Here is a 25795-nt window from a genome sequence, read left to right on the forward strand (position 1 = left end):
TTCAGTCTGTATGTGTCCCTAGGTCTGAAGTGGGTCTCTTGTAGACAGCATATATATGGGTCTTGTTTTTGTATCCATTCAGCAAGCCTGTGTCTTTTGGTTGGAGCATTTAATCCATTCACATTTAAGGTATTTATTGATATGTATGTTCCTATTTCTATTTTCTTGTTTTGAGTTTGTTTTTGTAGGTCCTTTTTTTCTCTTGTGTTTCCCACTTAGAGAAGTTCCTTTAGCATTTGTTGTAGAGATGGTTTGTTGGTGCTGAATTCTCTTAGCTTTTGCTCGTCTGTAAAGCTTTTGATTTCTCTGTCAAATTGAATAAGATTCTTGCTGGGTAGAGTAATCTTGGTGTAGGTTCTTCCTTTTCATTACTTTAAATATATTGTGCCACTCCCTTCTGGCTTGTAGAGTTTCTGCTGAGAAATCAGCTGTTAACCTTATAGGAGTTCTCTTGTATGTTGTTTGTCATTTTTTCCTTGCTGCTGTTAATAATTTTTCTTTGTCTTTAATTTTTGTCAATTTGATTACTATGTGTCTGGACGTGTTTCTCCTTGGGTTTATCCTGCCTGGGACTCTCTGCGCTTCCTGGCATTGGAAGTGGCTATTTCCTTTACCATGTGAGGGAAGTTTTTGAGTATTATAATCTCTGCAAATATTTTCTCGGGTCCTTTCTCTCTCTCCTCCTGCTGGGAGGTCTATAATGCGAATATTGGTGCATTTAATGTTGTCCCAGATGTCTCTTAGGCTGTCTTCATTTCTTTTCATTCTTTTTTCTTTATTCTGTTCTGCGGCAGTGAATTCCACTGTTCTGTCTTCCAGGTCACTTATGCGTTCTTCTGTGTCAGTTATTCTGCTATTGATTCTTTCTAGTGTTTTTTTCATTTCAGTTATTGTATTGCTCATCTCTGTTTGTTTGTTCTTTAATTCTTCTAGGTGTTTGTTCTTTAATTCTTCTAGGTCTTTCTTAAACATTTCTTGCATCTTCTCGATCTTTGCCTCCATTCTTTTTCCGAGGTCCTGGATCATCTTCACTATCATTATTCTGAATTATTTTTCTGGAAGGTTGCCTATCTCCACTTCATGTAGTTGTTTTCTGGGGTTTTACCTTGTTCCTTCATCTGGTACATAGTCCTCTGCCTTTTCATCTTGTCTATCTTTCTGTGAATGTGCTTTTCATTGCACAGACTGCAGGACTGTAGTTCTTGCTTCTGCTGTCTGCCCTCTGGTGGATGAAGCTATCTCGATAATTTGGGTTTTATATATAAATTTTCATTAATATTAAAAAAAACTCATGTTCTGTACAAGTGAAGGTCCATATCACTTCTGATTCAAGCTTTACATCAATGATTTTTCAGCAATTTTACATTTTAGGTGGATTTTCATAGGGGCAGAGGATTAAAACATTGTTGAGAGGCAATTGCCAGAAATTTCGGGGCAGCTCTAGAATCCATATAGTTATCTCTAAATTTCCAAGAACACTGTGTCTTCTTGGTGGGATAGTTTGTTTTCAGTTCAGTCAATTCTTCCTAAAACTGAACCACACTTTTCTTTTTTTCTTTATAAATTTATTTATTTATTTTTGGCTGTGTTGGGTCTTTGTTGCTGTGTGTGGGCTTTCTCTAGCTGCAGTGAGCGGGGCCTACTCTTCGTTTCAGTGCGTGGGCTTCTCATTGCAGTGGCTTCTCTTGTTGTGGAGCATGAGCTCTAGGCACGCGGGCTTCAGTAGTTGTGGCTCGTGGACTCTAGAGCGCAGGCTTAGTAGTTGTGGCCCACGGGCTTAGTTGCTCTGTGGCATGCAGGATAGTCCCGCACCAAGTTTCAAACCCCTGTTCCCTGCATTGGCAGGTGGATTCTTAACCACTGCACCACCAGGGAAGCCCTGAACCACTCTTATAAGGTAGATGACAATACATATACATTCTGAGATTTTTTCTAAAGGAAGCTGCAGAAACTTAAAACTTGGTTTGAAATCATGCAAACCATTGAATCTTTTCTGAGATGATGACTTTCCTTCCACTAAATACCTCTGTAATTCTTTTATATTTTTGATTCTATTGAACTCAAGTCAGGCCGCAATAGTAAAATGAGTACATTCTCCTTTGGCTTTCTGTTCAATTTTTAGGTGCAGTTTAAGTCTGAAATTTGTACTTCTTTCAGTAAAGACATGCTTTTAAAATTCTGTGACTGTAGTTTCAAGTCCACTGTATTCGGATATGTTGTCTCAAGTTTAATAATGTACTATCTTGTAGGCCACTGAGGGAAAGCAAAATGCATCTTTCAGTCTGAACTACAAAAGGCTTTGACTTGAGAAAGCAGCTTGCTGAATCATTTTATTTCTCTGACATTGGTACCTTATTGAAAATTTAGTTTGTTTTGATACACTTTCTCCTTCAGCATCTTTTAAATATCCCCAAACTGTTGCACATTGATTTGTAATAGCATGAAAAAAATCACATAGTATTGTTCATTTCTTCCATCATGTTATATAATAAAGCTGATTCGCAATATTTCAAGCATAAGTTGTTGGTCAGTGAAGCCTGGACTTAATAGGTGTCCTTCTTTGACTCAAATTAACTGTTGAAAACCTCCCCCCTCTTTTTTCTTTCTTTTTTTTTTAAAAAAAATTATTTATTTTATTTATTTTTGGCTGCATTGGGTCTTCATTGCTGCACGCAGGCTTTCTCTAATGGAATTGCGGTGAGCGGGGGCCACTCTTCGTTGCGGTGAGCGTGCTTCTCACTGTGGTGGCTTCTCTTGTTGCGGAGCATAGGCTCTAGGCACGCAGGCTTCAGTAGTTGTGGCTCACGGGCTCTAGAGCGCAGGCTCAGTAGCTGTGGTGCACAGGCTCAGTTGCTCCGTGGCATGTGAGATCTTCCCAGACCAGGGCTCGAACCCGTGTCCCCTGCATTGGCAGGCAGATTCTTAACCACTGCGCCACCAGAGAAGCCCACCCCCCTGTTTTTTGTCTGTTGTCATATTGGTAATGAGGATTTTTCCATGTTTAATTCTTACTTAATGTTATTTTTTTATGCCATCTTAATTAGGTCTTTTTTGTTGCCACCATGACGACCTGGGTAGTAAACATTTTTGTTGTTGTTGTTATTGTTAAAATCTCAAGTTGAGTGTTGCTTGACACCCAGGAAGTCTGAATTTGTTCTCTAAATTGCACTTTGAGGCCTTATAGCACTGATGATTAAACTTGGCTTTGCGTTGGAATCATCTGGGAAGTTTCAAAAACTGCTGCTCTTGTCCCACCCCAAGCGATTCTGGTTTAATTAGTATGGGGCATGGCCTGGGCACCGGGATTTTTAAAAGCTCTCCAGATGATTCTAATGTTCAGCAATGTTTAAGAATTGCTGTTCGATAATATGATTCCCAAACTTATGTTGTATGACTGTCACCAGTGAGCTTTTTTTTTAAAACTTAATGTTTTAGAGCAGTTTTAGCTTTACAACAACATGGAGAGGAACATACAGAGATTTCTCATATATCCGCTGCACCACACATGAATAGTCTACACTCACCAGAGTGTATCGGCATCATTCACCAGAATGGTACATTTTTTACCAAGGATGAACCTACATTGACACATCATAATCACCCAAAGCCTATAGTTTCCCTTAGGGTTCACTCTTGGTGTTGTGCATTCTATGGGTTTGCTTAAAAGTGTAATGACAGGGCTTCCCTGGTGGCGCAGTGGTTGGGAGTCCGCCTGCCGATGCAGGGGACGTGGGTTCGTGCCCTGGTCCGGGAGGATCCCACATGCTGCGGAGCCGCTGGGCCCATGAGCCACGGCCGCTGAGCCTGTGCGTCTAGAGCCTGTGCTCCGCAACGGGAGAGGCCACAACAGTGAGAGGCCCGCGTACCACAAAAAAAAAAAAAAAAAAAAAAGTGTAATGACATATATCTATCATTATAGAATCATACAGAATATTTTCATTGCCCTAAAAATTCTCTGTTCTTATCTATTCCTTTCTGCTTTCCCCTTCACGCAACACCCAGGCAACCACAAATCTTTCTACTGTCTCCAAAATTTTGTCTTTTCCAGGAAGTCGTATAGTTGGAATCATACAGTATGTAGTCTTTTCAGACTGGCTTCTTTCCCTTAGTAATATGCATTTAAGTTCCCTCCATGTCTTTTCATGGCTTGATAGCTTATTGGTTTTCAGTGCTGTATAATATTCCATTGTCTGTATGTACCAAAGTTTTGGCAACTATGAAAAAAACTACTATAAACATCCATGCGTAGGTTTTTGAGTGGCATAGTTTTCAACTCCTTTTGGGTAAATATCAATAGTGCGATTGCCAGATGATATGATGAGATTATGTTTAGTTTTGTAAGAAACCACTGAACTGTCTTCCCAAGTGGCTGCACCATCTTGCATTCCAGCCAGCAATGAGTGAGAGTTCCTGTAGCTCCACATGGTCACCAGCATTTGGTATTGTCAGTGTTCTGGATTTTGACCATTCTAATAGGTGAGTAAGAGTCCAGGGAGCTTTGGAAAAAACCAGATTCCTGGGCCTCACACTCAAGCATTCAGATCCAGTGGGTCTGGGGCAGGACTCAGGAGTCTGCCACTTGGAAGCAGCATCCCAGGTGACTTTGATGCAGTAGACCTGTGGGTCGCAATTTGAAAAGAAGGTGTGTCTAAGAGTAAACTTGTAAGGTGTATACCTATCATATGTCATCCCGATAACTCTTAAAATTAAATAGCATTTAAGTTCCCCAAATAATTTTTACTCAAGACTCAAATCATATTTGTAACAACTTTCTTGGCTGGTTCCTGTGGATTTACTTATGGGCATCACTGTATTTGAGGTTTTGCTCTGCAGGGTCCCATGGGACCTTTAGCTTGTCAGGGAACTAAAAGAACGAAGAATGGCTTAGAAAGAACCTTACAGCTTTATGACTATATGGTACATTGAACACAACTTTAGCAATGATGATATGGACTAACTGCAAGTCAGCAGCTGATTTGTCAATGGGACTTGCGGTCTCTAGGAGTGTGTGAACTCGTCATCCTCAACCCTTGACTTGAAGGGAAACAGTTGCAGAGAGACATTTCAGGGGCCACAGAAATGAACCTCAAGATTCCACTTCTCATATACTCGTGATCAAAGTTCACATATTTGTCTTTTTAATCATGTTTACTCCCATAGACATGTTATCAATCGCGGCATTTTAAAAATGAAAGAATTTAAAAGCTGGCTTAGCTGCTAATTGACAAATATACTTTATAAAATAATTAGATTTGTAAGTAGTTCTGTGGTGAAGGGTATTATTTTAATTTAAGCAAAAGCTGTGTTTTATTAGTGTATGTAAAAATATCGGTTGCACAATGATTGAAATGTATAAGGGATATATAGAAAGTAGAGACAAATGCCTTACTGTTCAGGGTTTCTTCCTAATGATTATAATACAGTGGAGCACAGGACTTTTCCACACTTTTAACAAAAGAAATACATGTCTGGAAAACAATGCCAAAAATAAACAAATGTGTAACTTTGTAACTCAAAGTTTTTTTGTCATTCTGCTCCTTAGCAATAACTACTATTAAATATTTGGTGAATATTTCAGAAAAAAATCTTAAGAACTCACTGATGAATCTTTCTTGAATTCCTTCCAGGGGTATATAGCCCTGTCTTATTTTGTCTTAGTGGTATAATCAGTTGTAATGTTATGGTTTTGGATGAAAACTAAACTTTAGAATTCAGTTTTCATAATGTAACCATTCCCTGTAGGAGAATTTTTTTAAAGTGATCACCTGTCTATTTAGGTCTATAGATACATTTTGTCTTGTTTGATGCTTGCCTAGCTTCCCTCCTGACCCCCACCCCCTTCCCTCCTCCATCACGTGCCTAATTGCTGCATCTGTTTCTTTTTGGAGGTTCCATAGTGCAGGTACTGCTTGCTGATGGGGGACCTGCTCACATTTTGCTTTGCTGTTTGGAGCAGATGTTTTCAGCCCTCCTCACTGGCTGCAATGAAATCCATACTCCAGTAACTGAAAGGTTATATTAGGAAACACTGAAATACCCTATGTGGTGACAGCATTATGTACTCACTGGGTGAATGAAATGCTGTAAACAAATATTTTGAATGATTTCTTGGGGAAAATGAAATACTCTTCTAAATTTTCAGCAAGCAAGCTCTCTCAGCCCTCAAGTTAATAGTTTTGGTTGGTCTTGTCACAGTCATATGTTAAGAAATAATGGAGAGGAAATTTAAATGTAAGGGCAACTTGGAAAAAGTTATAGTAAAATAAAAGATAGGTTATTACTAATCCAAGTTTCCTTTTTTATGTGAAAGTTCTGTATTAGTTATAGAAAAGATTATGGAAACTTGCAGAAGAGGATATACACGTGGTTCACCTCGACTATCACTGGGTGGCACTGCGGGCTCATGAGATGCACTAGAAGTAGGACCTCTTGGGTGGTTAAAATACTGTGCTCACATCTTTCTGGAGAAGGCTTCTTATATTCATTCTAATGTTTGTCATTGCACTTGTTATCTGTTGCCAAGTACCTGTTAAATATATATTGTGTTTATTAGGTAGAACATTTTAATCTGCATGCAACATAATATATTTTTCTCTATAAGGTAAAACCTCAGTTGTTGTTTTTTTTAAACTTAATTTTTAACCTTATTGTTGAATTAACTTCTTTCCATTGGTAACCTTCCTCTTCAGGCCTCTGGGATAGTGGTTAGGAACATGGACTCTCAGACTAGTTTAAATCCTCAATATGCTACTAAGTAGTTGAGGCCCTTGGGCAAATCTTGAAATGGGCTCTGTGCCTCAGTTTCCTCATTCATTAAATGGGGATGATGGCAGTGTTTGCCTCCTGGATTGCTATGAAGATTAGAATGGGTTTATATATGTAAAGTGCTTACAGCAGTGCCCACTACATAGTCAGCACTAACTAAGTGTTAGCTGTTATTGTTATATTATTATTACCATTGTCTCCACCTTTTTTGTTCCTTTTCCTTCAGCCCCCTTTCAGCACACTCTCACCTTATTACTACATTCCTTAACCCTTCATACACTGACAGACAAGCATGTTGGTTGCAGCAGAGACTGATTTTTTTTACCCCAAAGCCTTTACTTTTGATGACCTATTGCAATTATTTAGAATGTAAACATTAAAAAATAAAAGTCTGACTTTGCTACTGCGTTTTGTTTTTTTTTTTAAGTTGAGGGAATGTATACGTTAAAATGCCTCAACCAAAATTAAGTTAAAAACACCGATGGCATATTGCTTATTGTAAATATGCATGTGAGGCCCGTGGATGCTGGCTGGTGCTTTAGACTAGGCGGAGAACTGAAATAATTCGTTATACGTGCAGGAAATACTTCTTTGCTAGTCAGCTGCAGTACGAACCTGAGAATTTTGAGTAAAAGTACTCTGGTTCACCTCAAGTTCTTCTAAAAGAACTGTTATTCTTGAGGTAACTGAGGTCTAGGCCTTTAGCTTTAAATCGGTAAAAATCAATACGCTGAAGAAAGGCTCAACATAAATCAGTGTAGCTGGTACTTTACTGAATACAGGTAAAACTCTTTCTTTCTGCTATCGTTTTCCTTTGTTTTGTTTTTGGTACTATCACAAACTCCCCTTGACTGTATGTGGATCGTTTCTTGAGCTTTCCCGTGTTCACTCGAGACTGTCTAATGTACATAGGAGTGTGCAAAAGATTCGAGGCAACATTTTTTCAAGAGGATCAGTAATACCAGTATTTGGATTCTACCCCCAAAATTTACATTAAGAGCAATCTAAAAGGACACAGGACAGTTGCTTTCCTCTTCCTCTTTTTAAAACTTTGTCCCTTTCTCTCATGTTAGCTCAAAACATGCATGCTTTATGTCCTTTTTTTTTTCTTTCCTTCCCTTTCTCCCTCCCTCCCTTCCTTCTTTCCATGCTTTCTATTTCTTTAATCTCCTTGTTTTCTCTCCACTGTAAAAATGGCCTTATTATAATTTTGGGGCTAGCCTAGAAGTCCAAATATTTGTTATTTTTGAGCATCTTGAAAAAAAGAAAAGACCAGTAACCAAGCTAAGGTAGGTCTGAGACTGAAAACAAATTTAGCGGGAGGTCCAGGAGGAAAGATAGAATTTTAAAAGTGGTGTGTTGAGACAGAGACTCCTGACAAATGCTCACATGGCCCCTTCCTTTTGGTGGTAGTGATTACTGCGAAGGCAGTGTCCAGAAATATAAGACCCGTTGATTGGAACTGTTTCAGGACCTTCCATTGGTCTGTGTTCTTTCCTTAATTTTTTGTCTTTTATTTTTGTTCTTGGGACCTTGGAAGTGGTTTTGGGAAAATGCTTTTCTTGTAGTGGGTAGGACTATGATACTCATGCCCCAAGGCAAGGGAGTGATAAATGAAAGTGTTATTGTCTTTGGAAGCACAGACCTAGTATTAGGGCAGGCTAAGCAGCAGTCCTCTGTGTATGAATCCATGTAATGTGACATGAAAGGGAATTTTCCTGCCTGCTATCATATCTGGTTTCATATTCAGACATTCTTATTGATAGAGTCATTTAATCAAAGGTTTGCCTTGTGTAGGACTTTTTCTGGCCAGGTTTTCAAGATTTCCATTAAATATCCATACACCGTCTTCAGACAAACCAAAAAAGACTTCATAGTTTTGAGAAGCAAAGATGATTTTACCTCTAGAAATAAAAATTCTCAGTTTTTCATATTTTGTTTAAGAATATACAATTAAATAATATTTTTATCTTTTAAAAATATTCATTTTGCTAACTGCTCAATTTATGACTTGAAATCTGTTACAATGTTCTTTTTTACTTAAATAACACAATGGTTAGAAAAGGGAGAAAAAGGAATCTAAAGATGGTATTTCAGTTTGTTCAACAGTGTTGAATTTAAGCCTGCTCTTTGTTTTTAATTATCAAGCAAGCACAGTGACTTGGCTTTTTTTCTTTATTATCATCTAAGAGTTTTATTGAAAAGAGTGTGACTGTAAACCAGGAGTTGCAAAATCAAATGCTTAAATATGTGGGGCAGGTAATTAAAATGAATGAACTAAGCCAGACAAAAACCAATAGGGAATAGTGGTGGATATGGACTAAAAAGTCCACATCCTATCTGAGGGCATAGTTATTACTACTCAGTCCAGCCAGTTGTTGCCCTGTGAGATTATGGTCCCAAGTGTAGGGTGTGCTTGTAAGTGTTTAACTAGCTTTCTTAAAGAAAAAAAAAAGCTGCAATCCATAGCATTTGCCAATTCTCGTGGTGTAAATATTCCTACATTGCTCATTTCAAGCCTCTAATGTGATTGTTACTGAACATGCATGGAAGAGATATTAACAGTTGCTCTTATGGGCCAGTATAAGCCTTCTCCACCACTAGAGTAGCCAGATTTGCATTTTTTGATGCAAGAAATCTGAATTTTTATATAAAAACTTTCAATTTTTGAAATACTGTGTAGACCAAACAAAACACATTAATGAACTGAATCATGCTCATTGAGCTGCCAATCTACAACCTTTGGAGGTAAACTGATAGCACTTGTCTTAGAAATCTTATTAGAAATCAAATTTTGGGGCTTCCCTGGTGGCGCAGTGGTTGAGGATCCGCCTGCCAATGCAGGGGACATGGGTTCGAGCCCTGGTCTGGGAAGATCCCACATGCTGCGGAGCAACTAACCCCGTGTGCCACAACTACTGAGCCTGTGCTCAAGAGCCCGTAAGCCACAACTACTGAGCCCACAAGCCACAACTACTGAGCCCGCATGCCTAGAGCCCGTGTTCCGCAACAAGAGAAGCCACAACAAGGAGAAGTCTGCGCACCACAATGAAGAGTAGCCCTCGCTCACCGCAACTAGAGAAAGCCCGCGTGCAACTAGAGAAAGCCCGCGCGCAGCAGTGAGAGCCCCAACACAGCCAAAAATAAAAACAAACAAATTAATTTAAAAAAAAAGAAATCAAATTTTGCTACTTTATAGTCAAACTGCAGATGTTTAATCAATGGTTCCACTGGTATTTTTCTAAACCAATTGTTTTTTTTTTTTGCGGTATGTGGGCCTCTCACTGTTGTGGCCTCTCCCGTTGCGGAGCACAGGCTCCGGACGTGTAGGCTCAGCGGCCATGGCCCACGGGCCCAGTCGCTCCGCAGCATGTGGGATCTTCCCTGACTGGGGCACGAACCTGTGTCCCCTGCATTGGCAGGCGGACTCTCAACCACTGTGCCACCAGGGAAGCCCACCAATTGTGTTTTAATGTGTGTTTAATATTTGTAAAAGGTAAAAAATTTACAGTTCAGAAATTCTTCTTTGATTAATAAAAACAATAAATATACTTGGAATTTCTAAAGCTGACTAACCTGGTTTGCAGTCTGTGGGAGTTGTTTTTCCTAGATGGATTATTTGTATCAGTGAAAGATGGAAAACACCCTAATTAATTGAAATTACTAAATTGTTGTGTCATAAAACCCTGTGTTTGCTGTTTGGCTTGTATTTGCTTGGATAATATGTTTTTTAAATGATAATTTTTCATTATTCACACTTTTGAATGTTTTCAAAGCACTTTTACAATATTGTTCTGAAGTCACAAACAGCTATGAGGAGGTTAGTGATGTTTTGCAAACTTGACTCAGGACTTTGCAGTAAGGGGCTAATAAGCTGAGACTGAGACTCAGGCCTGTTGACTCAGGATCCAAATTTCTTTCCACCAGACTGCCGAGGATGTCAAAAAGACTCAGAGACTATGCCCTCTTCAGAAGTGTCTAGCCCTCCAGTTGTGGTTAAGGCGTAGGTGGAGGATGTGGCTGGGAGAATGATCATTGTCTGATGGACATGAGAATTGACACAACAAAGCAGAATGACTCCTAAAGGGCTCTATCATATTACAGTCTTCTAGCATATAAAAACATATTTGTGGATATGTTAGAATGCAGATCATATGCAAATGTGCTGAATTAGAGACATGTGAGACTACGGATATATGATACAGTGTATCATCAAAGGCTGATTATGTCGGTGTACCTTTGAGGTCTCTTAGAGGTGATGTTGAAAAGCCCAAACTCATCTACAGTTTGCAGCTTAGATCTTAAAAGCCATCCAGCCTGTGCCATGTGGGCTGTTGTTGATGAGTTCTGACTGTGATATAAATTAGTGAGGTTCTGAAATCAGTTGGGTTGATTTTCATCTTTGCTGAGATGTATTAGAACAGAGGAGAGATTGGCCAAGTGTTTGTGTAAATATAGTGAAATATTCTCATTGTTTCTGTTCCTGTGAAGTGACTCCCAAATTAGTAAAGATGACTGTTATATTTGCCAAACCATTTTGTGTGTGTTGGTAGGAGGAAGGGGCGAGAAAGTGTGAAAAGAATGTGCTTGTCCTGCAAACTCCACTTTGAGCTAAGTCCCCTAGGCCTGGTTCCAATCACATTTCTGCCCCTAAACTCCTCATGTCGCTGGACTTCAGTGTGTTTGCTGTATGTCTTCTCACTAGACTCTGTTCCATGAGGGCAGAGAATCCATCCCTTATACCACTGTATACCCAGCACCTCACACACTGACTGAACAAAGTAATCACACAATAAATATTTCCTGGATGAAAAAATGAAATGTAAATACAAGATTTTTTAAACTTCCAAATAAAACAAATAGTATATAAAGTATAGAATGTGTTTTCTTTCTTTTGCTGTTCTTAGAGTTGTTGTTTTTCATCACTGAGTTGGTTTCTGTAAATTAACAGGGCAGTCCTTGGCACTGTGTATCTGTATTCATTGCATGAATTTTTGCTTGAAGTGCAGTGACATAATACATATTTTACCTGCTGAATCATTTGATCACTGACATGATTTCTTGTCCTAATCCACACCTGGCTTTGCACCTTTCCCCAGAACTCCCATGAGGTCACTTTAAGAAGAGTCACCAGTAAAGAACTTAATTATGTATTGCATTCTAGTGAGTCTTCCCTGTTATTCTGGGAACCATTCCACAGAAGCTCAGGAGAGCAGTGCAGTGTGACATGGCCAGACAAAACTCATCATCAGGTTCACTTTGACATTCTTAGATTTCAGTCACTCGGAATGATCAGATGTAGGCAGAGTGTGTAAGTTAGTTAATTTTGTTCTCATGCCGAGGCTTGGTTTATAAACTGTTGTTATATTCAGGGTTGTTTTATATAGTTCTATGACTTAAAGTTTCTAGGAAAATGCCTCCCTTGATTATAAAATCTTTCTCCCATGAACTTGGGAAGATGCTTGAAATTCCACTAAGAGAGGTTCATTCCTTTAGCTCCAAGGCTTTTGGGCCTTCATTAATTTTCTATTAAAGTCTGTATACCCTGGAAAAGGTAACATCATGAACGATCTTCATTTACACCCTTTTTGGTGATTTGGCTGTGCATTCCAGCTATTGTTCTATCTCTTTCCCCCTTTCACTGCCAAACTTAACATATTATTTGTATTTGAGGTTTCTGCTTCCTGCTTCTCCTAACCCTTTGCATTATGATGTCCACTCCAGTTCCTCTGCTGATATTGCCTTTAATGGCTAATTTCTGTTTTTTTCTTTTGGCATTTAAAATTAAGCTCTAAGGAATATATACAAATATGAGGAAATTCTCATTAAATGTAAAAATCAGGATATAAAAGTAAGTATAATCCCAAGGGTATGTAGTCCTTTCCATCTCCTGGATATGAGAAAATCTATATTTAGAAGAAAATGCAAAAGGTTTTTCTATTAATATTGAGATGGGGAAGGCTTTTTTTTTAATTGAGGTATAGTTTATTTACAATGTTATATTAGTTTCAGGTGTATAGCACAGTGATTCAAAATTTTTATAGATTATACTCCATTTATAGTTATCATAAAGTATTGGCTGTATTCCCTGTAGCTTATTTATTTTATGCATAGAAGTTTGTACCTCTTAATCCCTTACTCTTATCTTGTCCCTCCCCCTTTCTCTTTCCCCACTGTTAACCACTAGTTTGTTCTCTATTATAATCTGTGAGTATGTTTCTTTTTCGTTATCTTCACTAGTTTGTTTTATTTCTTAGATTGCACATATAAGTAATAACATACAGTATTTGTCTTTCTTTGTCTGACTTATTTCACTGAGCATAATACCCTCCAGGTTCCAGTGACAGAAGGTCACCAGGACATAAAGGCAGAGGTTATCAGAACTAGAGGAAAAATGTGACAAAATAGAGAATTGGAGAAGGTAACCTGAACTAACATAACTACACAAAATGTAGGGAGCTCTTCCCAAAATGAGCACAACTTTCTGTAGAGGAAGCATCCTGGGCTCCAGGGAACAATGAAGGAAATCTACAGGGTCACGGGAGTCAACCTTTTTTTTTTTTTTAACATCTTCATTGGAGTATAATTGCGTTGCAATGTTGTGTTAGTTGCTGCTGTATAACAAAGTGAATCAGCTATACATATACATATATCCCCATATCCCCTCCCTCTTGCATCTCCCTCCCAGCCTCCCTATCCCACCCCTCTAGGTGGTCACAAGGCACTGGGCTGATCTCTCTGTGCTATGTGGCTGTTTCCCACTAGCTATCTATTTTACATTTGGTAGTGTATATATGTCCATGACACTCTCTCACTTTCTCCCAGCTTACCCTACCCCCTCCCCATGTCCTTGGATCCATTCTCTACATCTGTGTCTTTATTCCTGTCCTGCCCCTAGGTTCTTCAGAACCATTTTTTTTAGATTCCATATATATGTGTTAGCATATGGTATTTGTTTTTCTCTTTCTGACTTACTTCACTCTGTATGACAGACTCTAGGACCATCCACCTCACTACAAATAACTCAATTTCCTTTCTTTTTATGGCTCAGTAATATTCCATTGTAGATATGTGCCACATCTTCTTTATCCATTCCTCTGTTGATGGACACTTAGGTTGCTTCCACGTCCTGGCTGTTGTAAATAGAGCTGCAATGAACACTGTGGTACATGACTCTTTTTGAATTATGGTTTTCTCAGGGTATATGCCCAGTAGTGGAAATGCTGGGTTGTATGGTAGTTCTATTTTTAGTTTTTTAAGGAACCTCCATACTGTTCTCCGTAGTGGCTGTACCAATTTACATTCCCACCAACAGTGCAAGAGGGTTCCGTTTTCTCCATACCCTCTCCAGCATTTATTGTTTGTAGAATTTTTGATGATGGCCATTCTGACTGGTGTGAGGTGATACCTCACTGTAGTTTTGATTTGCATTTCTCTAATGATTAGTGATGTTGAGCATCCTTTCATGTGTTTGTTGGCAATCTGTATATCTTCCTTGGAGAAATGTCTATTTAGGTCTTCTGCCCTTTTTTGGATTGGGTTGTTTGTTTTTTTGATATTGAGCTGCATGAGCTGCCTGTCTATTTTGGAGTTTAATCCTTTGTCAGTTGCTTCGTTTGCAAATATTTTCTCCCATTCTGAGAGTTGTCCTTTCATCTTGTTTATGGTCGCCTTTGCTGTGCAAAAGCTTTTAAATTTCATTAGGTCCCATTTGTTTGTTTTTGTTTTTATTTCCCTTTCTCTAGGAGGTGGGTCAAAAAGGATCTTGCTGTGATTTATGTCAAAGAGTGTTCTGCCTGTGTTTTCCTCTAAGAGTTTTATAGTGTCTGGCCTTACATTTAGGTCTCTAATCCATTTCAGGTTTGTCTTTGTTTATGGTGTTAGGGAGTGTTCTAATTTCATTCTTTTACATGTAGCTGTCCAGTTTTCCCAGCACCACTTATTGAAGAGGCTGTCTTTTCTCCATTGTATATCCTTGCCTCCTTTATCAAAGATAAGGTGACCATATGTGTGTGGGTTTATCTCTGGCCTTTCTATCCTGTTCTATTGATCTATCTTTCTGTTTTTGTGCCAGTACCATACTGTCTTGATTACTGTAGCTTTGTAGTATAGTCTGAAGTCAGGGAGCCTGATTCCTCCAACTCCGTTTTTCTTTCTCAAGATTGCTTTGGGTGGCCGGGGTCTTTTGTGCTTCCATACAAATTGTGAAATTTGGGAGTCAACCTTTATTCAACGTTTTGACCTCTGAACTGAATTGCCTAGTGCTTCCTCGAAGAACCTATTGGTCCCCCTGTTAAAGACTCACCCCACCCCCATTCCTAGGCCAATTGTGATTTAAGGGAAGAGTTATTTTGTTTCTCTACCCATCCATGAATCTTTTGCATAATTATATACTCACTTTTAGCTCAATGAGGTCTTAACCCCTGAGGATTCTGTTGTTGTTAGTAAGCCATCTTTGTTGCTTTCCTCACTCTGAATGTGAGGCCTCAGGCAACTCAGCCTCTGTGTTTATCCATTTGGTGTATGGTAAAAGGATGAATGGACTTGCTCTGTGTGACTCCAGTGTGCAGAGGTAGGATTTAGAGGAAGAGGCAAATATCAGCGTGTCCTCCTCATTCTACGAAGATGCCTCTTACTGTTCTGCTTTTCTGTGGGGATTGCATCCAACTTTCCTCCTTTTCACTTGAAAGGTTTTTCCTTCTTCATGAAGATTCTACTCCAAAATTAGAGGAAAACTGTATCATTCCTTCCTTTATTTACCAGTTTAACTAATAATGACTGCATGCCTATAGTGTGTCTCAGATTATGTTTCTGCTGCGGGGGAGAGAGCATCAAACACATCGGACAAGTTCTTTCCCTCCAGAAGCTTCCATTCTATTAATACTAATGGACAGAGAGAAGAGGAAATGACCCCATCTGAGTGAGCTAGGGAAGACCTCACTGGGAGATGGTATTTTAAACCATAACCCATTCACATGTATTTTCTTTCTTGTCCTCTTACACCTTGCTTAAGGCTCCATACTTTCAGTCATTCTTTTTTCTTGCATAATTAAATGAATTTCAGGATTTTCCCCCCCCATCTTCAAAAATAAAACCTCTGTCTTCCTGCACACCTGTTTGAGCTACTGTCTAGTCTCTCTCCTTCCCAGACCTTTACACAAGCCTCTAAAATATTCTTTCGCCTCCCACATTCTTTTCATTTTCTTAGCCCCCTTGAATCTGGCTTTTGTTTCCACTGCTTTATTGATATTGCATCTTAATGAGCATTTATGATTTCCTGGTCATCAAATCTAATGCCTTTTTTCAGTTTTTATTTCCATTCGTTGATTCATTCATGTATTCACTGAAAAAAAAACCCAGTACTTGTCCTCTCTGCTGTGACATTGGACACAGTATTTCTTTCACATGGAAGGTCCTTTTCCTTGTGTTTGTAAGGCTAAATTCCCTTTATTGAAGGGACTGTTCAAATGTCACTTTTTTAAATCTCTACTTGATTTTTTAAAGAAAAGTCTCTTGTGGAACTAAATGTTTCTATTTTGAATGATAGATTTTAACCTTACTGAGAGATGGAACTCTGTTTTATTGATTTGGGGATCTCCCACTCTACCTGACAGGGTGCTTTGCGTGTGATAAGTACTTATTAAATATCTGTTAAATGCCTGAAGGAAGCAGTAAACAAAAGTAACTTCATTCTTTGAACTTCTTTTAAAAACTAGTGTTGCAGAACAGTGTATTATTTTATTCTAAAAAGGTATTTAAAGAACTAAGTTATTTAAAATGTGGAATCATATTTGAAGAAGATGTTTGAAACTGAAGACATGCCATCATAGGGATAAATAAGTAAATCATGTCACTAAATGTTACTTTTCTACATTTTCACTTACTCATCACACTTTTTCAGTCAAATGATTGACTGGGTCAGTGGTTCATGGTAAAAAATATGTTTGATGTATTATCCTAAACATGCTTTTGAAATTCTGTCTCTCTTTGCTGTCTGGTCTTACCTTCTGGCATTTGATATCCAGTTTCCTCATATGTCTGATTTTCATTCAGATGGATTGGCAAAATTATTCTGAGTGTAATGCAAATATGTTTTTCTTTTGAGTTCAGTATATAAAGTAAACATCAATATGCTTTGACTATCGTTAGTGATAATTCAGAGGAATGTGAAATGTGTGTGTTTCTTCCATTAAGTTAAAAAATTGCCATGAAGAGAAGGATATGGTAATATGGTTTTTTTTGCTAAGTAAATAAAAGTAGAGATTTAAAATTTACATAACAGCTCTACTGGCTTATTGGTGTTTACAGGTAAAATGTTTGTAGGTTGAAGTTTATTTCTAATTACATTGGAATAGAAGCCAAGGCATAGTTGTAGCAAAGCAGAAAACTTTGAATGAGTACTACTTTAAGTATTGTGTAATAATTAAGATCAAACTTATCTGTAGATGTTTACTTAATTGAAAAGGATGCTTAATCACTTTTTTTTTAAAACCAAGTAAAACCGGTCCTATAAAACTTTTCCAGGATCAGGGCCACTCAGAAATCCTAAAGAGTCTGATTCTGTATGTAATTTAGTATAGAATGACAGAATCCAGAGTAGCTGAGTTCAGGTCCTGGCTTGTCCATTTACTAGGTACATAACCTTGGGCAGATTACTAACCTGCTCCATGCCTCAGTTTTCTCATTTGTAAAATGGGTTCATCAGAACATGTCTCTCATATAGTTGCTATGAGGATTAAATGAGATATTTCACATAAAATGCTTAGAACAGTGCACAATAAGTGCTTAGTAAGTATTAGTTTTGATCATTAGTAAGTAAAATGATAGATGTAGTATAAATAGTTAGAATTCTTATTCTTCTTTCAACATGAGATAGCCAAAATACCTTCTCTACTCCTGAATGTTTTTCCTCATTGGTCCTTAGTGGTTCTGAAGAAATTAGTCTACCTTAAGGTGTGAGGGACAAAGCAAAGCAGATTAAATTGCATAGGAAGTTTGACCTACAGAGTAATGGAATCAAGATGAAAAAGAGAGATGTCAGGATCTTAAACACTCTGATGAAGGCTCTTTTTGAAGAATTTTCCATCTTGAAAGGTGTATTCTCCATGAATGCTAGCCTCTTAATTTCTCTTTTAACATATTTCTCCCAGAAAATGTTTTACAGTTAGTAAATGAGTGAGGCTGAGCAGAAGAATGTGAGGAGAATTAATCGATTCAGTTAATGACATGCTTTCTAAGCAAATGCAGAGGACAGCTGAGGGATTGTGGAGGGCTTCTAGACTACTCCAGTGATCTGGGGGGCCCTGCAGGGAATATAAAATGTGAAGTCAAGAATATATATAGGACACAGACGTAAAGCTGAGCACTCCTAGGGTGAGAGGGGCTGGGAGCAGAGAGGTTAAATAGACAGGAGGCAGTGGTGTAAGGATGGCTTAGAGGGTAGAGTATCTGAGTGTGAGTCATAGTTTTGCTCTTCACCAACTGTGAGATCTAGACAAGATACTTAATCTCCCTAGGCTTAGTTTTCCCGTCTGTAAAATGGAATAATTTTATAGATTACAAATAATACCTATGTCATGTGAGATAATTTGGTTTCATTCATTGCCTCTTTATACTCCATATAAGGACCAGTTTATCTAATTATATAAATCAATGGCTTCCCATGACACTTAGAATAATATCCCAGGTCCTTACCAGGCCTGTAAGGACCCATATGATCTGGCCCTTGCATACCTCCCTGACCTCACTTTATACTACTGCCTCTTTTACTTACTATGTTCCAGCTACAGTGAGCTTCTGTTTCTAAATATGGTAAGCTTTTTACCGCAATGCAGTCTTTTAATTGGTTGATCTTGTTGCCTAGAAAGGTTTTCCCTAGATTTTCACATGCCTTCTCCAGGTCTCAGATAAGATGTAATATTGTCGAAGAGGCCTTTACTAACCTGCTAGTCGAGAAGAGCCCTCTCTGTGATCATTTCATTTTCTTCACATTAATTATCATTTCCTGATATTTTCTTGTTTATGTCTGAATGTATCTTACACTAGAATATGAGCTTCATGCAAGTGTGACAATATCTGTCCTGTTCACTGCCGTATCCCTGTGCCTTAGAAGAGTTCCTGGCATGTAGGAGGTGCAATATGAAGATTTTTGAATAATTGAGTGAATGAATGTGATTCTTGTCTACAATGAAATAAATATTAGTTCCTTTTTTTAACTGCATGACTCCTCTTCTCTTTATGCTTTCCTGTAAGACTGCAACAGAAAATATAAAGATGAGCCTGGAGCATCTTGTAGTGCCACAAAGGAAGGAAGTGCTGAAAACAAAAAAACACATAATGATGGGGAGTATATCAGAGGGGCACAGGAGCCAACTGAAGAGCTCCCAATGGCCAAAACTGGAATGATTTGAACAATAAAATACAGTAGTATTGTATTATAAGCCAGAGTATAAAATTAATATCCATGAGTCTGTGCTGATATAAATAAATGATTGAATGAATAAATAAATAGGAAAGAAGGGACTAATCTCCTGTGCGGAAGAATTCCAGATGGTTTATGTAGACACTGCCCTCAGGAAGGAGTAGCACAACTCCCCACGCCTTAAGTGTGGACTGTGCGTGGTGACTTCCTTCCAAAGAGTACAGCGTGGACAGGGGGAGGAAAAAAGAGTGATTTGACAGTGGAGAAATCTTATTAACATTACCTCGCCAGGTGATCAAGGTCAATACCAACAGTGATAAATCATGTTGATAGTATGTACCTTTGTACGCTGTGTGGAAAATGGCACTTTACTTTTATCGTCCTCCTTCTCGAAACCCATAACCCCAGTCTCATTATTTGAAAAACATTAAAAAAAAATCCCAGTGAGGAATATTCTACAAAATACCTGATCAGTAGTCTAGTAGTCTTCAAAACTGTCAAGATCATCAAAAACAAGGAATGTATGATAAATTGTTACTGCCAAGAGGAGCCTAAGGAGGCATAAACATCATGTGGATGAGGATCTTGGAACAGAAAAAGGACATTAAGTTAAAATGAAAGACATCTGAACATAGGCACTTTAATAATAATTCATCAATATTAGTTTTTTAATTGTAAAATATGTATGACATTGATGTAAGATGTTAATGATAGGGAAACTGGGTGTGTTGTATATGGAAACTCTCTGTAGTATCTTGGTATTTTTTCTATAAATCTAAAACTGTTCTAAAAAAGTTTTTAAAAAATTTGTGAACATTTTCCCACTGTATTCTTCTGTTGCATCATTTTAAGTGGGAAGCCCGATGATTTTTAAGTAGAAGGATGACATGATATGATTTGTGATTTTTAAAATGATCATCTGAAAGATGTGCAAGTACAATTCCTTACCATGATCTGCAAGGACTGGCATGGTCTGGCCTCTGTAAACCTCTCCAATTTCATTTCCTGTCTCTTTCTTGCCATGCTTCAGTTACGCTGGTCTACTTTCAGTTTTTTTTTTTTTTTCTTCCTGTATGCCAGTCTCTTTCCTGCCTTAGGGCTTTCACACATGTTATTCTCTTTGTTTTCAAAGTTCTCCTCCATCTCCTCTCCCCATGGCAGTTCCTATGACTGTTTGTTTAGTTGTCTTCTCCACTATTCTTAAGTCCAGAGTGGGCAGGACTACCTCTTTTTCATTTACTTACGTATAGCCAGTACCTAGCATAATGCCTCACTCAAAGCAACGTTCAGTATTTGTTGAATAAATAAATAGTAATTACTGTTTTCACTCATGCTTTAAACAATATTAGTGTGAAGTTCTATTTTAGCTGCTATGAGTACATACAAAGGGTTTATAATACATAATTCTTACCCTGAAATAGTTCCCAATTTAAAAGGAGTGATTGAATAATGTTGTAGCATGGAGGAAGGCGCTATAGTTGGAGTGAAGTTCTGCCACTAGCCAACAACGTGACATCAGATAAATTATTTACCTTCTCTGTTCCTTTATTTATCTATCTGTAACATTAAGGAGTTTGACTGGAGTTTCCTATGGCTTTGGTTCTCAAATCTGTGTACAATTAATGGTACATTGGTTCATTTATTTCTTCCCAGGCTCCAGTCTGAGTCAGTAGGTCTGGGTGGGGTCCAGGAATTCCCCAGATGATTGTGATGTACCACTAGGTTTAGGAACTACTGATTTAGGTCTTTCTAGTTTAGGGGAAAGGCGGGGGCAGGGGAAGGGAAATAATCTTATAATTCTATTGTAGTATGTAGCCGACTGTGAAAGTGCAAAAGTCAGGAGTCAGGCAAATTAAGGTGTTGTATTTGTTCAGAGGCAGGGAAAATATTTTTTTGCTTGGGTGATGTGGGGACTTAATGAGACAGCAATGTGGAAATGGACTTTGAAGAGAGGATGCGGATTTGGGCAGGTGCAGAAGCGATCACGATGGGTGTTTTGTCTAGCTTAGTTGGAGGCCAGAATATATGCAAAGAAGCAGGAGGGAAAAAATTACCCATTTTGATGCAACGGACCATACTTCTGATCTTGTTTTCCCCATTTTAACTGTGATACTTGGTTGTCCTTTTGGAGATGAAAGATTATATTATTGTAGCTTGATCTTCATTAGGTAGAGGTAAAACGAGGTGATGGACACCATGAGGACGCTTTGGGAAATAATTGGGCATATTCTTTCTCAAGCCTTTTAGGGCTGTGCCCTTTGAGATCCACTTTGACAGCCCCATTGGTTTCCTGGTTAGACACAAAGAATATCAGGACCCACTGTGCTATCTAAAATAATAATTTTGCTGTCAGAATGATTACTATTAAACCAAAGTTGGCTTTTTTATTTAGATGAAACCGTATAAAGGCAACATTCTGAGTAAATTATATGGCATCCACGTGATGAAATAATGAGCTTAAGTTTAGGGGATGAAAGTAACGATCTAATGCAATATTTAGAATAGGTATACAGTATGTAGTTATTAACCTAAAAGTCACATCCTGCATTCTTTTGATTTGTGGAAGATTTGTCATTAATTGCCAGGAAGCCTCTGATTTTTAATACATAATCATGTCATAGCTGTTGACTTTCTTCCCCTTCTCCTGCCTTAAAAGTACGTCTTTGTAAATAGATTACTTTCAGATCTGTAATGCTCCTTTTAAACATTGGGTTGCTAAGTTTAGCCCTGTTGCTCTCTTTTTTAAAATAGAATTCCCCCCCAACTTTGCCTCTGAGTCATCACTGACAAATCACACTTTGTTTTTTCATGGATGGCAACTGGCGTAAAATCTTATTTAACCTTCCTGCCCAGTGGGAGCCTGCTAGTTCTGAAATGCTTTTTGTTTTCATGAGCTACCGTTGTGTGGAGAAAATGGGTATGATCTTCCATTTGGAAAACAGTCTGTGAGATGAATTCTGACCCTTCATTCAGACTCACTCTAAATGGGGCTGTTTTTATTCAACGGTTGTCAAAGACAGCTTTTCAAGGCAGGGTCAGAAACACCAAAGTCAAAATTGAGAAGAAAGAATGAGGTAATGGGCAAGAAATGAGGCAGCTAGGCTGACTTTTAGCCTAGCATCCAGCCCATGCCCACCCCTGGAAACCATTTCAGGTCAATCTAGGAGCTACACATTAACCTGTAACCATCCAGTCAGCCCACTACTTCCTGCAGCCCTTGCTGTTGTTGGCCTATTGACTATCACTTGACTTTGAAATTAGAAAGGTGGAAATACCAAGCCCCTTGTGACTTTTTGCTTGCAAAGAATTACCTTTATTAATGTGAATTATTGGCCTCCAGTAGCACCAGAGCTCCTTAGAGTGACTTTCACTAGGCTTTTTGAAAGGGACAATTCCCCCCTCGCCAACATGGCTAGATCAAAGAAACACCTTTCTTGGAGTAAAACCTCAGACTTGAGAAAATTTCCTCAGTTTCAGGAAGAGCCTTCATGGGAAAACAACTACTATTGCATCCCTGGTAGCTTTTTATCTGTTATATTGTTAAGAAGAAGAACAGAGTCAGAAGTATAGACCTTGGAAGCAAATTTAAGACCATTTACTAATCTGCAAATTGTGTTCTGTGTTCACATTTCCTAGGGTGGCATTGTAGGCTTGCCTCTACTTCAGCCGGACCATGTGGGGTATTATCTTCTTATGTATTGTTCGTGCATTATTTGGTTTGATGCAGGAGTTATGCTTTTTTTTAAAAAAAGTCTGAAAACAATTGGTTTAGGTCAAATGCCCAAGATTTTATAGAGAAAGTGTCTGAAGGTCAATGTGGTTAAATTAAATACCTACAGTTGTACAACTAGAGGTTGACAGAAATTAGGAACCATGAATCTGGACTTCCCATCCAGTACATTTTTACTACAAAATGTTGATTTGATTTTCCATTTTGAAAGACACAGAAGTGATCTGTGAAACGATGATTAGCCCCAGGCAGCCCCAGGCAGCCCTGGAATGCTCCATGGTTCAAATGCCCAAGACCAGATGGAGGTCCAGAAGTGGATGACTCAAAGTTTATTAGTTTTGCCACCTGGGCAGTATAGCCAAACCAGCTGCCATAAGGCAGTTCCAATTTCAACAAAGCAGTAAATGAACATAAAAGTGAGTGTAAATCCCAAGAAAAAAGTAAAGGAGAATGACTGCTGCTGCAAGGAGATTCATCCAGGCTGAGCCCCATTGACGGCCCTTGTAGGAGGCACATCTGCCATGCCAGGTAGAAGGCAAGGACAGGTTGCAGCACCAAGCCCTGAAGAGTCACCCCTTGAGTCGCTCCAGGAGCCAGTCTCCATTTGGGATGTTTGACTTGCTGGCTTGGTAGATTCCTAATCGCATCTGATGTTAATAGAATGAGAAAAGCCAGCTCCTGTTAGATCATGATGATGCTGTGAGGCCCGAAGCTTTTATCTGGAAACTATGGAAAGTTGTTATTTGGTCACCTCCTTTCCATAGTTCCGGGCCCTTGGAGGCATGGATAGTCATTGGAACATAAGCCCTTTGGGGCAGATGACCAGGAATCAAGTCATTATCCTTGTATGGAATTGAATTATTATAGGTTTTTAAGATCTATATATGAAATACTCCAAGAGTCAGAGGTTGACCCTACAGTTTTAGATGACCCCTTTAATAGATTTGTAGTTCTTGAAAGCTGAGACAAGTATAATAATGAGGATATGATCCTAGGACCAAGTTGAAAGAAGTACAGTCATTTTTGTTTAAATGAGAATGATTCACTAATGAATTAAAAAAAGTTAAGTAATCTCGATCCTCTGTGCCAGTAAGAATGCTTTGGGCAACAAGGAACAGAAAACTTGATTAAACTGACTTAAACAAAATAGAGGTTTATTATTACGATTTTTTCGTGTTATGAGAAGTTTAGAGGAATGTGGCTCCTGACTAGTTCACCTGCTCAGTGATGATGCAGTCTCTTTTTGTGTCGTCTTGATGGAAAGTAAAAGGGGAAGGGAAAGTACTAGTTGCTGATGTACTCTGCCATGGCTTCGATGCTAAAGGCTGGACCAGGGTTCCATCCCTTGGGTTAACCTCTGCCTTCAGGTGATCTTTTCAGGAGCTGAGTGTTTCCGTGTTTTTATTTCTCAATTGACCGTTACTCAGTACTTAGTCTCGCGCAATAATGTAATACTGCTCTTCTCTTCTTTGTATGATGAAAGTGTGGTTGCCTGCATATTTTCTAACCAAGCAAGACAATTTTTTCTCTCTCCTTTTTTCTTCTACAATGACATGAAGTGAAATCAAACGAGAATATTCCTATTATAACCTTCTGTTTATGAGTATAGATAAAGTAGCTTTTGTTTTTCTTCTTCTGGTAGGTGGCATGTTTGACTCACGTCGCTGTGAATTATCTTATTGGCCAAGAGGAAGCGCGGCGCTGGGGCACAGCTCACGGAAGTATTGTTCCTTACCAGGTAAGAATACAGCAATATAGGATCAGTCTATTAGAATCTGCAGTTCTGTATGATATGAGTTTGAGAGATGATTCCTTTTTAAAAAAAGACTTTCAGGGTTTTCTGTCATATATCTTTGTTTGACTATAACAAGGTTCTGTTATTCACTTCAAATTCTGTGTTTTGCACATTTCTTCATCAGAAGATTAGTAACAGGACACTTGAATGGATCAAAAGAACTTGCTGAAAGTGAGTGACTTTTAGACTCAGATAATGGTTTGCTTTTATTTTTTTCACCCAAAAGACACACTGATTGTACCCATTTTATAAAGCCTGGTTTGTTCGCCATGTCAATTAAAAACCAAATGTTACCTACCCCAGCTGACAATAATATTCTCACAGGGTTGGAGAAAAATGAAAATTTGCGTGTGACAGATCTTCAGTTCTTGAGCAAAGCAGATGGTTCAGGAACTGCTGTTCTTTATTAAGTGTCTAAACTTGTCCTCAGAAATTCTTGACTTTGGCTAGTGTGAATGAATATGTGAAGAAACTATGACTTTTCAAAAATAAAAACAAAAACTCCTCTTCAACCTTTTCAACAGAGGACAATGTTGGAAACCGTGGGAATTCATCTCAAATGTTGAAAGTTCAGGCTTCAGTTTTTGATGTGTATGGAGAAAGTATCTGTGAGTCGGAAGGCTTTACAGTAAAGTTCCAAATCATGTCACATAGGGAGGTATTCGCTATGTTCAAGTATAATGTTTATAGTCTATTTTTTGCTTATTTTAAAAAACAGAATGTCTTTAAAAATGTTTTGTGTAGACCTCAGTATCCCTCCTGGGTGTTTACACTGAGAGCTCTGGCATCTTGGGTGTGCTCTCAATTATTTCACTGTGAGGTGAAAGGAAATTTAGAATCATCGGCTATTTTTATTATAGGTAGAAGATATGGGAGACTTCTGTGTGTGTGTGTGTGTGTATGTGTGTGTGTTTCTTTTCATTAAAGACAGAAATGTACTTTTCCTTCTTGAATTGCCCCAGTTACGTAAAATGGACACTGTGCTTATTTGATCTAGTTGATTGCAGCTTTATAATCTGTAAGAAATAAAAGAAGATCTACTAGGGACTTTCCTCAAAAGCCCAGAATTAATTTGTTTCCTCTT

General features: G+C 38.4%; 1 protein-coding gene across 2 annotated transcripts in view; it reads left to right on the forward strand.

Moving 5' to 3' along the window:
* Positions 1 to 25795, forward strand: part of SUGCT (succinyl-CoA:glutarate-CoA transferase) — a 683669-nt gene that overhangs the window by 113462 nt on the left and 544412 nt on the right. For both annotated transcript variants that reach the window (XM_082662115.1, XM_082662116.1), the window contains one exon: positions 24559 to 24654. In XM_082662115.1, the coding sequence (XP_082518241.1) occupies positions 24559 to 24654 (96 nt within the window). The remainder of the gene's footprint in view (positions 1 to 24558; positions 24655 to 25795) is intronic.

The sequence above is a fragment of the Grampus griseus genome, assembly GCF_964374135.1.
Source record: "Grampus griseus genome assembly, chromosome: 9".
Lineage (NCBI taxonomy): Eukaryota > Metazoa > Chordata > Mammalia > Artiodactyla > Delphinidae > Grampus > Grampus griseus.